The sequence below is a fragment of the Cryptotermes secundus genome, unplaced genomic scaffold (assembly GCF_002891405.2).
Source record: "Cryptotermes secundus unplaced genomic scaffold, Csec_1.0 scaffold131, whole genome shotgun sequence".
Taxonomy (NCBI): domain Eukaryota; kingdom Metazoa; phylum Arthropoda; class Insecta; order Blattodea; family Kalotermitidae; genus Cryptotermes; species Cryptotermes secundus.
In genome coordinates, this window is record NW_019742552.1 from 144,027 (window position 1) to 160,063 (window position 16,037).

A 16,037-nucleotide genomic window follows, 5' to 3' on the forward strand; every position below is an offset into this window, starting at 1 on the left:
TCAGACTCTAACAACAATAAATACCAGGAATCTTCCTGGAGGTAAAAGGCGGCCGGCCAATAAAACTGACAACCTCGCTGCCATCTGTGAGCCGATTGTCTAGAAAATGTGGGAACCTCGAAGTCTCAGACCCCAATATTAAATTTAAATTAAATCCGTCAAATAGGTTTGGAGATGAGACATGGGGACAGTAGGACAGACACAACGTCTCCATTATGCGTTCTTTTATGCACTTTCAGGAAAGAATGCATAACACTCCAGTTTATGGGTTAAAAGAAAAACTGTTATGTAGTTCTGACAAATATTGAATAAAGGAAGGAAACTGATTGATGTTATCAAGAAGGGTCTATAATTTGAAGTGTAGCGTAGGGAAGAGTTTGCTTATGCCGGAAGTACGTATAATCAGATCTGAATATCCGTTGACAGGAGTGCTACTATTGTCATAACTAGGAGCTATCTCTAGAGCAACCGATTTCACTGTAATTGCACATTAAGTTTCAGTAAACAAGTATTCTTGAACTGCTTCCGTGGCTAGCCTCATTCTGCCTCAGAACAAATGAATTAGTTAGTTATATGGAGGTTATGTAGTTCTAAAGTAAAAGCGCCTTACATACTGCCTGCCTCTGAGTGGTCTCAGTGTTTAATGATGCTGAACTAAATCATTGTCGAGTATCATTTTGCCTCTCTTGAACACTCTGGTCCGAAGATTGAAAGTGGCTCTTTTTAACAGATCCCTCGAATTAGATCCCCCTTTGATCTGAAGACAGAAACAGACCCATTTTCCCAAACGATCCACAGTAGCTAACTTAACAATTCAGAAAGTAGGTCTGTATGCACAGAGTTAACAATTCTAGAGTGTTCACTTTCTTACTTAAGTGTGTTCTCAATTAGAGAATTATATTTATGTGTGATCTCATATGAACAGCATAAAACTGACGATTTCAAGCAAAAGCATCTTAATTGTCTCTCTCTGCTTCTTTCGTAGCAGGCACATACAGCTGAAGGCGTATCACCTACTGCGTGTGTTCGGAAAACCACTGATGATTCATGAACAGGGCCTCTACAGTTTCGGAAATGAACGCACAGCGTAAGAATTCTAGGTAACCTACTCATAGGCCGCGCCATAACTCAAGCGGTTAGTCGCTGGATTCCCACCGCGGCGGCCCAGTTCGATCTCGCGTCTGGTCAAGTGGAGTTTGTGGTGGATAAAGTGGCGCTGGGGCAGATTTTCTAGGAGTACTTCGGTTTCCCCTGCCAATCTTCATTCCACCAAATTCTCCATCATCATAATCACCCGGGACAGGCTACAATAGGCCAATTAGCGACCGCCGTGCTGATTGGGCCCAGTTGGACTCCACCCCCTACTCATTCATCTGCTCATTCTTGTTTTATTAGCTCGAAAATTGTAAAATTGCGGAAAACTCTGTTGCACATAGCGAACTTCTTTCCTTCACAACAGTTTTTGTTCCCATAACAGTTTAGAGCTCAGGATAGGGAATAGTGGAAGACTCTTGTGAACACGGTAATGAACCTTCGGGTTCCATAAAATGCTGGGAAATCCTTGAGTAGCTGCAGAATTGTCGGCTCCTCCAGAAGGGCTCAGCTCCATGAGTAAGGATAACAGTTTAGAGAGATAAGTTCGAAACAGCGAGAACCAACGCAAGGCTTCGTGTAAAGCGGTGGTTGAAACTGTTCCAGCTGAATGAAAACTGTAATAGATGGACAACTTTTTATTTAAATTCTCCAATATCAAATATAATCAGGATCGGTATATCTTCTCGAACTGACTCATGCCTACGGACAGGCGGAGAAACAAATGACTGAGGGAATTTGAAGTGAATTGAGCAAGAATGCGAATCTCTCTATACCTAGACGATGGATCATATCTAAATCAAAAGCGAATTGCGATCCCCATTCGTACCAAACGTTCAGAAATTAACGATAACAATTATTCAACTGGCGAAAGATATTCCTGGTTATAAAACTCAAAATTCACCACAAAACTCCGCCATTAGCCCCTGTTCTGATTCAGTTCAATCCCGTTCTTTTGTTGTTGTGGCATATTTGCTGAAAGCAAATAACTGTGAAGCCAGAAGAGACATTGCTAGGGAACGCTTCTTCAAGAGTGGCCGTTGCTAGGCAACAGCGTCCTAAACAGGCAAGAATGGTGCAACTGTTGGAAGCGGTGTTTTCTATGCTGTCCTTGCCGAGGCTATACATAACGATGGTCGGCCGAAGCGAGAGTCCAGAGAGGGGTCGAGAGAGTCTGGATGCAGACAATCTGTTGAGTGTTGTAGCAGCCGAGGCCGGGGACAGTTCGAGATCCCAGAGGAAGGGAAATATCCGCCGTTGGAAGCCGCTACCAAACAGCACAGTAAAGAGAGTGACTGAGAATATTAGTCGGTGTCTGATAGTGATTTGTAAAGTGTAGTCACGAGTTTTGTAATAAAGTGTCCAAGAAATCCGATTACTAATCCAAATTCCCTCTTTCGTAAGTTATCAAGCGACAGGATCCTATATCGGCAAGATCAGTCTTTACATTATCTTCCATCTACAGCTACATCTAGCAAATCTCTTTCATTGAGGTTTTTAATAATAGCTGTAAATTAAATTATTGTTCCCTCGCGTGATCCGACAATCTCGTCCGTCGCTTATTTCTAATGACAATATCAATTCCGTGAAAACAAATTGTGAAGTTCTTCATTCTGTATTTTTTTTTTCCATTCGCTGCTTCTTCATGAGGTGTACAGAGCAGGATTCGTCTCTGAAAATCCCTCTTATTTTAAGGATGTCGCATTTAAGCTGTGCTCACTCAAATTTTGGCGCCCAGTTGTTCCCTTAGACCTCCAATATTCGATATGAAGGAAACTTGACGGAATAACGGAAGTTTATATTGTGACATGACAACGGATAGACGCGGAATAGTCCATTGATAGACAATGACTCGCCACAAAATTAACACCCGTTCCCACGGCAACAGATAGACCCGGAATAGGGAACGAAATGTTGGAGGCAGTGATCCGTTCATCCTGAATTATAAAAGAGAATTCGTGAGTTTATTCAGTCACTCGTAGGAGAGCTCAGAGTTCAGTACTTGAGTGTTAACCAGCTAAGATTCGTTACAAGGAAACACCCGCAGCCAAGAAGGGAACACACATCACGAGACACGATGATGATGGCACTATGTTGCCGAAACATGTCGTGAAATAACAGGTGAAATTGAATGCACTACAAGACGGACACTGCATACATATCATGGACCTGGTGAAAACTTTGCAGAGGAATAGCTTTTGTTGAGACCTGTTGCCCAGCTACAACTAGTGGAAGCAGACTTAGAGGACTTAGTGTGAAGAGATTTGGAGAGTGAAAATCAGCAATACTGTTAGTTATTTGTAATTACGACCTGTAAATATTCGTTAGATCTGTTCACCAATCCAAACCCCGTCCATAGTCACTAATACACGTGACAGTATCATAGACCTACATCTGGCGTGAAGGAAATGCCTGCAACTAATCCTAGATATAATCATGGCAGTATTTTCATTCCACTAGTTAATCATGACGATGTCATTGCATGCGTTCTCCTTAAGTTCCTCCACATGGAGGCATTTTGATAATTTTTATGGATTTCTACCCGATTCCTTTATGCTGATGAGTGGTCATCTTCCCCCAGAGAGGATTCTCTGTGCATGAGTGTGAGAGGTCCCAGCGACTGCCTGAGCTTGCTGCTTTCCTTACAGTTTTGTTCTTAAGTAGGTCTGTAGTGTTCGTTTGACATCTTCACAGCATCATGTATGTCATTTCTTCGTCATCCATTGTAAATGTTTCTGCAATATATTTTAGCACTAATTTAACAAATATCTCATATAATTTTATATGGGTCTAGGAATGGCCCAGTCTGTATAGCAACGAGTTAAGGACTGGAACGGTCTGGTTTCGAATTCCTACAGGGGCAAGAGGTATTTTTTTTTCTTCACAACGTCCGGACCTGCCCTGGGGCCCACCCAGTTTCCTATCCAGTGGGTACCCCGGGATCCTTCACCAGGGATAAAGTGGCCGGAGCGGAAACTGACCACTCATCTTCATGCCGAATTCAGGAACAGTGGAGCTGTACCTGCATTCCCCCCACACTCCTTCATGCATGATGTTTAATTAATTAAACACAAGTATAATTTTATCTTATCTTTAGAGACTGGCTACGGGCTGGATCGGAGTTAAAGTCCCGGTAGGGTCAAGAATTTTCTCTTCTCCACATTGTCCAGACCGGTTCTGGGGTCCACCCCACCACCTATTCAATGGGTACCGGGGGCTCTATCCCCGGGGGTGAAGCGGCCGGGGCTTGAAGCTGACCACTCACCTCCAACCAGTTACGAAGTTAAGAAAATGTGAGTCTATACATCCACTCTTCCATACGCCTTCATTTCGTAGTGCTTAATTAGTTAAGCTAAGGGAAAACTTTACCTTAGCTTACAACTTTATCTTCTTTTCTTTTTATAGGCCTAAAACAAAATATAAAATCATTGTTTTCGCTAGTATTAATATTTCTCTGAACAGCATACACGTCTTTCCCTGTGGTTTAAAGATAAAGAAATGTGAGAGCTTCGATTCCCCAAGACGCACCTTTCAACTACAGAAGAAATGAACACTGCATGATCCACAACTGTCCACAGAAGTAAACAAAAGAACTTCTAACGATGTGGACTTACAGTAACTCTGTTTGGTGACAGAGGAAAACCGAGTTAAAACCTTAATTATAGCTTGGGATACCGGATCTTTGAGTGACGGTGCAGAAAAGGTAACTGGTATACTTCGTCAAGTGTGGGAATTCCAGGAGGCCTATATTGTTCTGCGTCGAATGCATTTAATCCCATCTGTTGTTAAGCAGCATACTTCCAGCATAGTCGCTATTATAAGCCTATATAGTAGCATAAGACTGGTGTTTGACTTCCACTAAGTACGGTGCGTGCTTTGTATATTTACATGACCAGAAAGTCACTACTGCTTGGTGCCGTGTTTACACTTATGGATGAGTTTACTTGTTCGAGTGCCAGCCTACCCGCCGTACGGTAGCAGCATACACAACTAGCAGTACCGCTACTATGCTCTAGGGATTCACAAACTGCAGCTTAACAGAGCCGCAATTATTGTTCTGTTGGTATCCAGGATTCCGTTTACTCAAAGCTTGCTTGCTTGGAGATTAGAATTGAGGCTCTCTTGCCGTTGTCACGGAACAACAGCTAGTAATTAAACTGACGCACATGTTGGACATTTCCTTCATCTCGTTGCTGATTAATAATATAGTGTTTTGGATGCTGTATCTGCTTCCGTTATCAGGTAATATTATGAAACCTATTATCTATCAAGTCTGAGAATAGAAATTACATTGATCTAATGGCTCAATAACAAAGGTTTAGTAATTTTACCTGAAAATGGAAGCAGAGCTAGCTTCCGAATCGTGTTTTTTTTAGTCTTTTACCAAATTTGAAGTAATGGAAAATATGCAACATATACAGAGGCGCCCAAAAAATGCATACACACTTTAACACGGATCATCTACAGATATTTTCAAAAATGAACCGAAATATAACGTACGGTGTGTACTTTGGTATTCTCGAAAGGTGGTGCTAGTCACATGAATACCAGAGTCACCTTATCGGAAGGCAAGACAGTCAAAGAAAATAGAGGCGGAAAGGTATGTATACATTTTTGGGGTTTCCTCTCTATATCAGTTCAATAAAACATATTCATTACAGACTTTTAGAAAACTAAGTAAGCTTGGTGTTGTCAACAGTTCTTTGTTAACTGACAGGTTATGTGAGTGGGTAACGTGGGGGCTAATTACCCACTGCATAGGTGGACTCAAATAACCATGAATAACTGCAAAATGACCTGCTCAGGAACCGAAATTTCTGACTTGTAATTCGGCGAATGCCGGTCACGTTGGCCGAGCGGTCTAAGGCATGCACCGTCTTCGCTCGCTCGGAAACCGTGATGGTGGGTTCGAATCCCACTCAAGGCATCGATGTTTAGTTTGTGTGTGTGCGTTTTTCTGTGTTTGTGTACAGGTAGAGGCCTTGCGACGAGCTGATCACCCGCCCAAGGAGTTCTACCGAATGTGTAAGGACTAGAAAAACCGAAGTGAACGGAGAAGTTTACGGAAGTAGGCCTAGGCCCACTGGGGCTGTAGTGCCGGGGGGGAAAGAAAAATCGGCGAATGCGAAGCAGCAACATGAGTCACTCAACTTGGGTGTTCAATTGGTAAATGAATTTGACCCACCGTATTTCTTGGTTTACTTAATGATGCCTAATGAATTCTAAAGTTAAATGGAGTCGAATGACGGTACGATTATAAATGATGAACTGGAAAAAATCTAGAAGGAGCGGCAGTTGCTTATTTTAATGTAGTATCAGATAGTATTTTTGACTACATGAACTAAGGAAAACATAAAGAGTTTATTTCGAATAACCGGCCAGGGATCGAAACCAGGAATGTGAATCACATGGCTGCGACTTTTGATTTGTAATTTTTTTCGCCGATGGACTTAAATAGAATTGCCTCTTGTTTTTTTTATTGATACCTGTCTTCTGAAATTAGACCCCGACGTAACGATTTTACAGGCTTTCCGAAACCTACGGATTGCCTACTTAAGATCGCTCCCTCTGAGAAACAACTCCAAAGCCATTGAACGAATTTTCGTGAAATTTGGTATTGAAAAATTTGGCGAAAAATTATGTAGTCATTTGAATTTTAATTTGGCTCTGATATGTTTAAAGATGACGTTGCATGACGAGTTATATGCGTTTCTTCATGTATCAAGTTAATATTTACCGGAGAGGAACAAATTGCGCACAGAAGTCGTAGAAAAGAGTGAAACACACATCTTATGTCCAATTCACTTTATCCAGAAATTTCGTGTTCGACAATTAGTACAGTTGAAGCCAAAGGGGGAGGGAATTTATATTGTATTTATACTCCGTTTTTATTTATTTTATTCTTTGATGTAGTTCTCTGTTTACAATAAGATTTTGAAGTATACATTAAACAATTTATGTGCCTTTAATTTTTATTTTAGGATGTATAATAACAATAAATATTGAGCCTCAGTACTGATTGTTTTTTCATAGAGCAGGGCCACATAGTAGTGATCACATTGGCAGTCGAGGCCATGAATTGTCTTCTCCTGCTCGAAAGCTGTGATCATCCTTTCGAATCATACTCAAGGCATGGATGTTTGTGTGCGTTTATTTTGTTTGTGTTATTCTGTGTGTACGTAGCGGCCTTGAGGTGGGCTGATCCCCCGCCCAGGGAGTCATACTGATTGGGTATAGGATTAAGAAACTGAAAACGCGGTCATGTAAAAAAGACTGTAGGGCCATAGACAGATAGGTAAGCCCAAACAGTTTTGACTTCTCCGCAATTTATCAACACCTAACAATATATAGTTGCATGTGGATTTAATGGTTATTTATTCTGAGGGAAGAGCCCATCTTAGTCGTAAATATTTTCTTTCTTACTCCTTCGGCCTAACGCGCCTCTTAAGCGTACACTGACTATTTTTACAGTAATGTCTTAAGATTTGAGGAAGCTGTAGAAGCCTTCTTGAGGTCTGTCATTGCTTGCAAGACTGGGCAAAGAGAACCCACATAAATATCCAGTTACGATATCCAGTCTGCAGGCTGAGTATCGAACCTGTGATCTCCTTGTTACGATACAGATGTACTAACGTCTGCGAGCGGCCTCCGTAGTCTAGGGGTAACGTTCCCACCTCGTGACTCAAGGTACGCGGGTTCAAACCCGGCGGAGGTCGTGGAATTTTTAAGGGCGGAAAAATTCAGGGAAAAAGTCCTCCGGGAGGGACTTTAAGCCGTGGGTCCCGTGTCGTAGCTTTACGGCACGTAAAAGAACCTCATGTCCCAAGAGGACCTCTGAGCAAAATTCATGACATTTCCCGCCCAACAGTAGTCTCTAACGCCTATGGTAGATGGAGGAAGCGTCGAGATACGGCTGAGCCAGTAGAGGCCGAACTCGCTGGCTGAGTCGGGACTGATGGCACGCACCAGTACCGGTAGGGTATAGAGACTTGTAGAATATCACAGGGGGACGTACAATGGACCAATATCTGGTCTATGTGCATGGGGAAACCCACCCTCTCCAATAACAACAACAACAACAACAACAACAACGTCTGCGACTAATTCGTCGTCCTTGTGTATGCACAGTAGGCCTACAATATGAGTGTCTGGTGATCAGTTTTCACATATCTGGTACCGAGAACTGCATTATTGGAACATACAACGTGTATATGTATAATACCTGGCCAGTAAGTATTCGCTGAATTTGTTTTTACTCCTGACGATCCTTTTAACTTCAGAATCTGCATCAAAAGCTGGGTTAACCAAGTTGTTGTTTTCGCTCCTCAGTTCAAAGCCTTTTGACATTTTAGTTAAGTTTACTTGACAGTACATGTATATAAATGTTACGTATTTGAAATGTCTGACGGTCACCGTAGCCGAGCGGTCTAAGGCATGCACTGTCTTCGCTCCTTTGGAAACCAGGATCGTGGGTTCGGATCCCAAACAAGGCATGGATGTTTGGTATGTGTATGTGTTTATTATGCTTGTGTTGTCCTGTGTTTAGGTAGAGGCCTTGTGGCGAGCTGATAATTCGTCCAAGGAGTCCTATCGTCTGTAAAATGATCATGATAGTGAAAAATCATAGACTAGGGCCCAAGGGGGCTGTAAATCCAACAAAAGAAATATTAAATCTCTCTATTCGTAATTCGGGTTCTTTCTACGAGTATTCATTAGCTTGTAATTCCATGTGGTTAAAATTAGACTTTTTCGGGCTTAATCCTTTACCCAGTACCGACACATTAATTTAACATGCTCCATATATGTAGACATTGCTGATATGCTGAGAAGAAATCATAAAAGTAAATCCGGTCACTTTATCAGGCTTCAATTTACTTACTTACGGAGTTGAGCCCTTCTTCAGGAGAAGCCAAATCTACATCTACTCAAGAATTTCCCAGCATTTTATGGAACCCGAAGGTTCATTGCCGTGTTCACAAGAGACCTCCCCTGGTCCCTATCCTGAGCCAGATCAATCCAATCCAGATCATCCCATTCTGTCTCTCTAAGATACATTTTAATATTATCCACCCACCTACGCCTTGATCTTCCCAGTGGTCTATTTCCCATCAATATCCTCTATGCAACCTTTTCTTCCCGATTTGTGCTACATGCCCTGCCCAACTCATCCTCCTTGACTTGATCGTTCTAATTTTATCTGGCGAAGAGTACATATTATGAAACCCCTCATTATGCAGTTTTCTCAAACCTCCTATCACTTCATCCCTCTTCGGTCCAAATATTCTCCTCAACACCCTGTTCTCTAACAACCTCAGTCTATGATCATCCCTTAATGTCAGGGACCAAGTTTCACACTCATACAGAATCACAGGCAAAATTATAGTTTTGTATATTTTAATTTTTACGTTTTTGGACAGCAAACGAGACTAAAGGTTCTGGACTGAATGGTAGCAAGTACCTGAGTTCAATCTCATATTTTGAGGCGGCAGTTTATTATCAAATATCATGTTCAAAAAAGATTACATAGCAACAATCTGTGCTTCCAATATAGACTTGCATAAAGCATAAAGGTTAAGTTGTCCCTGTGCCTAATCTGTTAAGCAATATGGCATGAAGGCGTACGGCGCAGTAGAAGGATACCTGCACCATTCTTACCTTCGGCACTACATGGAGGCAAGTGGTCAGCTTCACGCCCCTGCCGCTTTACTCCCGAGCAAGAAGTTCCCGGTACCTACTGGATAAGAGGCTGGGTAGATCCCAGAGCCGGTCTGGACACAGTAGGGAAGGGAAAACTCTTGCATTCCCCGGAATTGAACCTAGGCCTTAAGTCCGTAGCCCATCGCTATATGACTGAGCTATGTGATTTTTAAATATCCGTTCCTCAAAAAACCGTGAAGTTTTAATTTAATTCTGGTAAAACTATTCAGTTTTTCTTGTGGTTCGAATGGGTGATGCGACTTGGAGTCCAGGCGTCCAGACCCATCAGCACGCTATTGCTTCTGGCAGAGTATAAGGAAAGTCCGCCCCAACTTGTGTTAGTAAAATTCCTTCGAAATAAATTAGCCCATATAAGTGCACTGTCCTGAAACGCCGACAAGTTCCTTTGTGACAACTGGCACTACAGCCCGAGTCTGGTGTGTGTGTGGGGGGGGGGCGCAGAATTTTTGTCTCCGTATTTGTAAATTGCGAGTTCGCTCCTAAGTAACAAGCTCGCCAACTCTTTGTAGTAGAACTCTTTAAGAAACCGATTGTTGATCAGCTAGTTAAGAAATCCCCAGAATTTTGTGGAACTCCTAGGTTAATTGCCGTGTTCATAAGAGCTCGTCACTGGCCCCTGTCCTGAGCCAGATCAATCCATTCCACACTTACACATAATATTTTTTAGCATGAAAAAGGTAAGGTAAGGCTGTCCCTGTAACGGACCGTGGAGGCCCACCGGGAGGTATGAAAGGCCGAGGCTCCCACGGTTTTTAGACAATCGGCTGACAGTTGGCGGTAGGGTTGTCAGCATTACGCTCCGGCCGCCATTTACCCCCCTTACGAGAAATCGTTCTTTAACTTCAATTTAATATTATTCCACCTACGTTTAGGTCTTCATAGTTATTCCTTTCTGTCATGTTTTCCTATTAAAATGTACTAACCGCCCTTCCATTCTTTGCATACTACATGTCCCACCAATCTCCTCCTTCATTTGGTCACTCTAATAAATTATGGACGAGGATTACAAATTATGAAGCCCCTCAGTATGCGATTTTGTCCAGCCTGCTGTCACTTCCTGTCTACCAGGTCCAAATATCCTCCGAAGCAGTCTGAGTTCAAACATTCTCTATCTGTGTTCTTTCCTTATTTTGAGGGGCCATGTTTCACATCCATACAAAACAATAGACAATATTATAGGCTAACATTGTCTTTTATTCTTTATGTTTTCAGATAGAAGATGGGGGGACAAAAGATTTTGAACTGAAAGGTAGAACTCCCAGAATTTAATCTGCTCTTAATGTATTCATGAATGAAATTGTGAATTGTTGGGACACTTTCCAGATATTTGAACTTTGCCACATTTTCAAAGGATCTATTAGCTCTCTTTTGATTGTGAATCTGTCGTGCATAGACGAGATGTGAACATGTACTTGGTTTTCGTTTGCTCTGAAACGTATTCTAGAAAAGGAAAACTCCTCTCGTAGCAAATTGGATTGAGATGACATTCAGTGAGGGTCTTAGAGCTCCAAGGGTTGAGAGCAGTTAGCCTCTGGAGTTACGCTGCCAGAATTTGTGAAGCCCTACTGAGAGAGACAGAGACACCGGAGGCAGCACGAGTAATTAAGATCTGTGTTTCATGATGATGATGATGATGATGATGATGATGATGATGTTGGTAATAATGTGCGGTTATGTTTGCAAGTGTAAATTTCACAGACGCTTACGTCTGTTTGTTTTACTAAAACACTGTGCCTAAGCGCACTGGCTACACATACGAGTTAAAGGCACACAAACACGTAAAACGTTGTTTGTATTCAGACTTGATGTACTGCTGTTTCATGCACATGAGCTTGCGATCCGTACCTACGCAGCCAGATCATTTTAAAACCTTTATTAACATAATATTTTTTGTTTTTACCCCGCAGTTGAAACAGGAGTGGTTTAAAACGTTTAGAACTACGTGTTAATTAAGTGAAGCTGAATTTTCTAACCAGCAAATTGGTGATGTTTGTCTTCAGGAGACGATCGGTCTGAATGTCGCTTCGGTTGCGGCTATCCTAAATGAACTTTAGCTTGGTGTTCCTCAGTCTCTACAGTCGAATATTTATAGAATCCTTTGTACTTTCAAAATGTTGATGTCCTGACAGACTCATGAACATCCCGCATCAGTTGACATTAGTTCACCTCTGTAACTTAAAAATAAACTTTTAGCACCCAAATCAGATTTCATCAGAGGTTTCCCAAAGGCACAAGATTCATGTTGTTTTCATGGTTGCTTATGCCTCATTGTATATTCTTTGTCCATCCATCCATGCATCCATGCATTCATCCATCCATTCATGCATCCATCCATGCGTCCATCCATCCATGCACCTGGTAAAGGTGAAAGCAGGCAAGCTTATCTTGATTATCAGTCTTCCATCGACGATAGGATGACAGTAAGGGTGATAGAGGGAAACTACAGCTTAAGGTCGGATCCCAGTCACTGTAAGGGTGGCATTCACAGCTTACAAGCTTGAATTTTATGGGAGAAGACGAGAGCTTGCGGGAAAGTGAGCGCTAGATCCCGCTGGTACTGAAAACAAGACCTTTTTCATCTAAAACCTACGCCTTAACCCTGACAAGTCATGTCCTTTATGCCATGCACATGAAGAGCGTGTAACTCTTTAAAGATTTGGTTTCAACGTTAATAAGGAGTCGGGATATCTCAGTAGGTGAAGCGATGGACTATGGGCCGGACGATCCGGGTTCGATTTCCAGCAGTCCAAGATTTTTTCCTTCTTCACAGCGTCCTGACAGGCTCTGGTCCCACCCAGCCTTCTGTCCAATGGGTACTGGGGCTCTCTCCCTGGGGATAAAGCGACAGGGGTATGATGCTGACCACTCAACTCCATCTAGTGCCAACGTCAAGAATGCTGGAGCTGTACCTCCACTTCCCTATATATCTTCATGGCAGAGTGCTTAATTAAGGACGGGGACTTTACATTTTACTCTGACCACATTACTGTCAATTTGTAATGAATATGAGGGGTCGCTTCCGTATTTAAAGCGGCCTAAGTGTGAAGCTGACCATTTATCACCACTTAGAGCCAAGTGAAAGAATGTGTGGAGTTGTATCTCCACTTCCACTTCGTCGCGGCGACACTTACCTGAGCTTGCGTGAAGAGGACGCGTCGCTTTCTGCGCTGCGCGAGTGGGAACTGCATGGGCTTCGCGTCTCCGGTCACGCTGCACGTGGACAAGCCAGACATGTTGCCCATGTTCATGTTCATGCCGGCCGTTGCGGAGGAGCCCATGAGGCGGGAAACTGCGAACAGGAAAATAGAAGTTCGTATAAACCGAGACACTCAAGGCGAGCCGGTTATTACACGAGTTCATGGAGCTAAGAGCGGAAAGGTTTCATGAACCGAAGTTCAGTTTGAGACGATTTCATCACTCACTCACTCATGCGGTTGAGCCTTACTTGAGAAGCAGCCAATTGTGCAACTACTCAAGAACTCCCCAGGATTTTATGGAACCCGAAGGTTAAATGCCATGATCATAAGAGCCTTCCACTGGTCCCATTCCTAATCCAGATCAATCCAATTTATACCATCACATCCTAACTCTCTAAGATCCATTTTAATATTATTCGCCACCTACATCTTGGTCTTTCCAGCGGTCTGCTTCCTTCCGGCTTTCCCACCAATATCCTGTATGCATTCCTCCTCTCCCCCATTCGTGCTACATGCCCTGCCCATCTCATTTTCCTTAACTTAATAAGTCTAATTTTACTTGGAGAAGAGTTTTCTCCAACCTCCTGTCACTTCATCTCTCTTCCGTCCAAATATTCTCCTCAGCACCCTATTCTCAAACACCCTCAGTCTGTGTTCCTCCCTTAAAGTCAGAGTCCAGGTTTCAGATACATACAGAACAACAGGCAAAATTATAATTATGTATATATTTTAATTGTTATGTTTTTAGACAGCAGACGAGAAGATAACGCGTTCTGAACTGAATGGTAGCAAGCAGGCGATTTCATACATCGGGAAATTTGTCAGGCCTATGCAGTCTACTTTGACGGAAATTTGTACATGGAATTAACCAGGAATGGAGGAATGTACTCCAGGCTAGAGCTTACAACTTCCGCACGCGCTGTTTCATGATTATTCTTAACCCTTTAAAGCTTAATAGTTACCACAAGCTACGTAATACCAGCTGAACAGTAAAATCTCTCCTTTTGTCCACGGACTGCCGTCATCCGTTTTGGCAGATTCTGAGAAGAAGCAAGGAATTTCCCTCCCTTCCCCAAAGCTTTAATCGATTGGTCTCTGTGTGGACTCAGCTTGTTTCCTGTGAGGTAAATGTAAGTAAAAAGTAAAGCTATCCCTGTAACAGGCCATGAAGGGTCATGGGGTTCTGAGACGTTGAGGTGCCACATTATCTAGATAGTCAGCTCAAAGATGGCGGTAAGGTTGTCAGCCTTACGCGCAGGACGCGCTTTACTCCACAGGAAAATTATGTAATTAATTCCTAGTGCTTATTTCTGTTAGAGGCTGAGTCGACACCAAGGACCATAGTGCGGCCGGAAGGATTAGGTCAACTGAAAAAAATCCAATGACCTCATCGAGACTTGAACCTGTGATCTTCCGGCTTGTAGCATAGTGCCCCAACCAACTCCGCTAAAGGTGGTATTTAGCGGCCCAAACAGATGGAAGTCCCTAGGGGCCAAGTCCGTGTTGTAAGGTGGATGTCAGGAAGTTAAGTAGTTCTTGAATACTCCCATCGGTTGTTCGGGCTGTAGCTATGCCGTCTGGTATTGTCATGATGAAGCAGTACCCCTCTTGTCAGTTGGTCTGGTCGTTGTCTGTGAATTGCAACCCTCAGCCTCAACAGAACTTCACAGTACGGTGTAGAATTCACATTTTCACCACACTTCTGAAAATGGGCTAACAGTATTCCCTAAGAATCCCAAAACACGTCCATTACAGTTGTTTTACTTCCATTTGTGGCTTATTTACTGACTCTCCCTCATATTATAATAATGGATGCACGACCTAACGCTCTATCATTGCTCTAGATGATTGATTGTTTCTTGACTTATATTATATAACGGCGCTCCTTCAATGATTTACAATCTATATCTCCTATTGCAAGATATGGTAAATGATGAATTGAAAAATGTAGTAGAAAGCTGTAATATTGTAGTTTAAGGTGTTATCCCAGAATTTTCCTGTAGAATCGGAGATAAACCGTGAAACATCTGCCGTCAGAATATCCTCTATCGGGATTGGAGCGTTCTGGTTATTATTCTGACTGGTGAACGAATTTGCTTTGAGAACAACAAAACGTTTCTGCCAGTAATTCCCAGCTCGCCTGAAAGAATCTGTTTTCGTCCTCTGTAGTGCATTATTTAAAATCTTCTTTTCGGGGGGAGACAATCCGTCCATTTTTTTAAATCAGAAGGATTCAGCATAACAGTTCGGGAAACGTTGTTTTTGAGCAATTTGACCCAGGATACATTAATTACAATTGAATGTTGAATCGAGAACATTATGGAATGTGTCAATGAATATTTCTTGCATGGCACGGCAAACAAATGCGACACAAGGCCTCCCGTTTTCCGGGTTTCGGAACCTTGTTTAAAGATAGGACTCCACGGACGGGTTTCTGCCAGTTGCACGATCACTGCCTGCACAAACACAGTTATATACACTGGCCCCTGTGGGAATTCGAACCAATTATCACAGGTTTTGAGCGATATAAAAACATACGCTCGTTGGACCGCGGGGCTTCTGTGATTCCACAATTTTTGCCAGTACTTTTAAATACTAGCACCTCACCAGATATGTCCTTGAAGAATTGTATCTAACAAACAATTTTGATAAGGAAATCTCGTGGAATGATACCGTTTGGAATACTGAGATGTAGAGATATGGAAAAAGACTGCATCGTATATGAATGGGAACACAATTATTTGGCAGAGGTTTGGGTTCCCTTTCTATTGCTCTAATGAAAATGCGGATCCCACAAACCATGAGAGTTGCTCATTCAATAGACAGGCTAAAATAGCAAATATTTATTTCCATCTGTTACGTATACATTCAGTACGTGCTGGCGTGCATTCAGCGGAGGGAACGAATCTGAATTCTGAATTGCATCTCGCATGAATATAGTTCTCTTACACGCCTGTTGGACACTGTGGCACACGACATTAGTTCCTGTACTTTGAACTCGTCTTCAGAGGTCAGCCTGCTCGTTGCTCC

At 42.5% G+C, this 16,037-nt stretch overlaps 1 protein-coding gene across 1 annotated transcript in view; it reads right to left on the bottom strand.

Annotated features, from left to right (window-relative positions):
* The window catches only part of LOC111873269 (homeobox protein Nkx-2.4), a 137,537-nt gene that overhangs the window by 84,085 nt on the left and 37,415 nt on the right, over nt 1-16,037 (bottom strand). Inside the window, exon 2 of the mRNA XM_023867831.2 lies at nt 12,942-13,099. Within this exon, the coding sequence (XP_023723599.1) occupies nt 12,942-13,099 (158 nt within the window). The remainder of the gene's footprint in view (nt 1-12,941; nt 13,100-16,037) is intronic.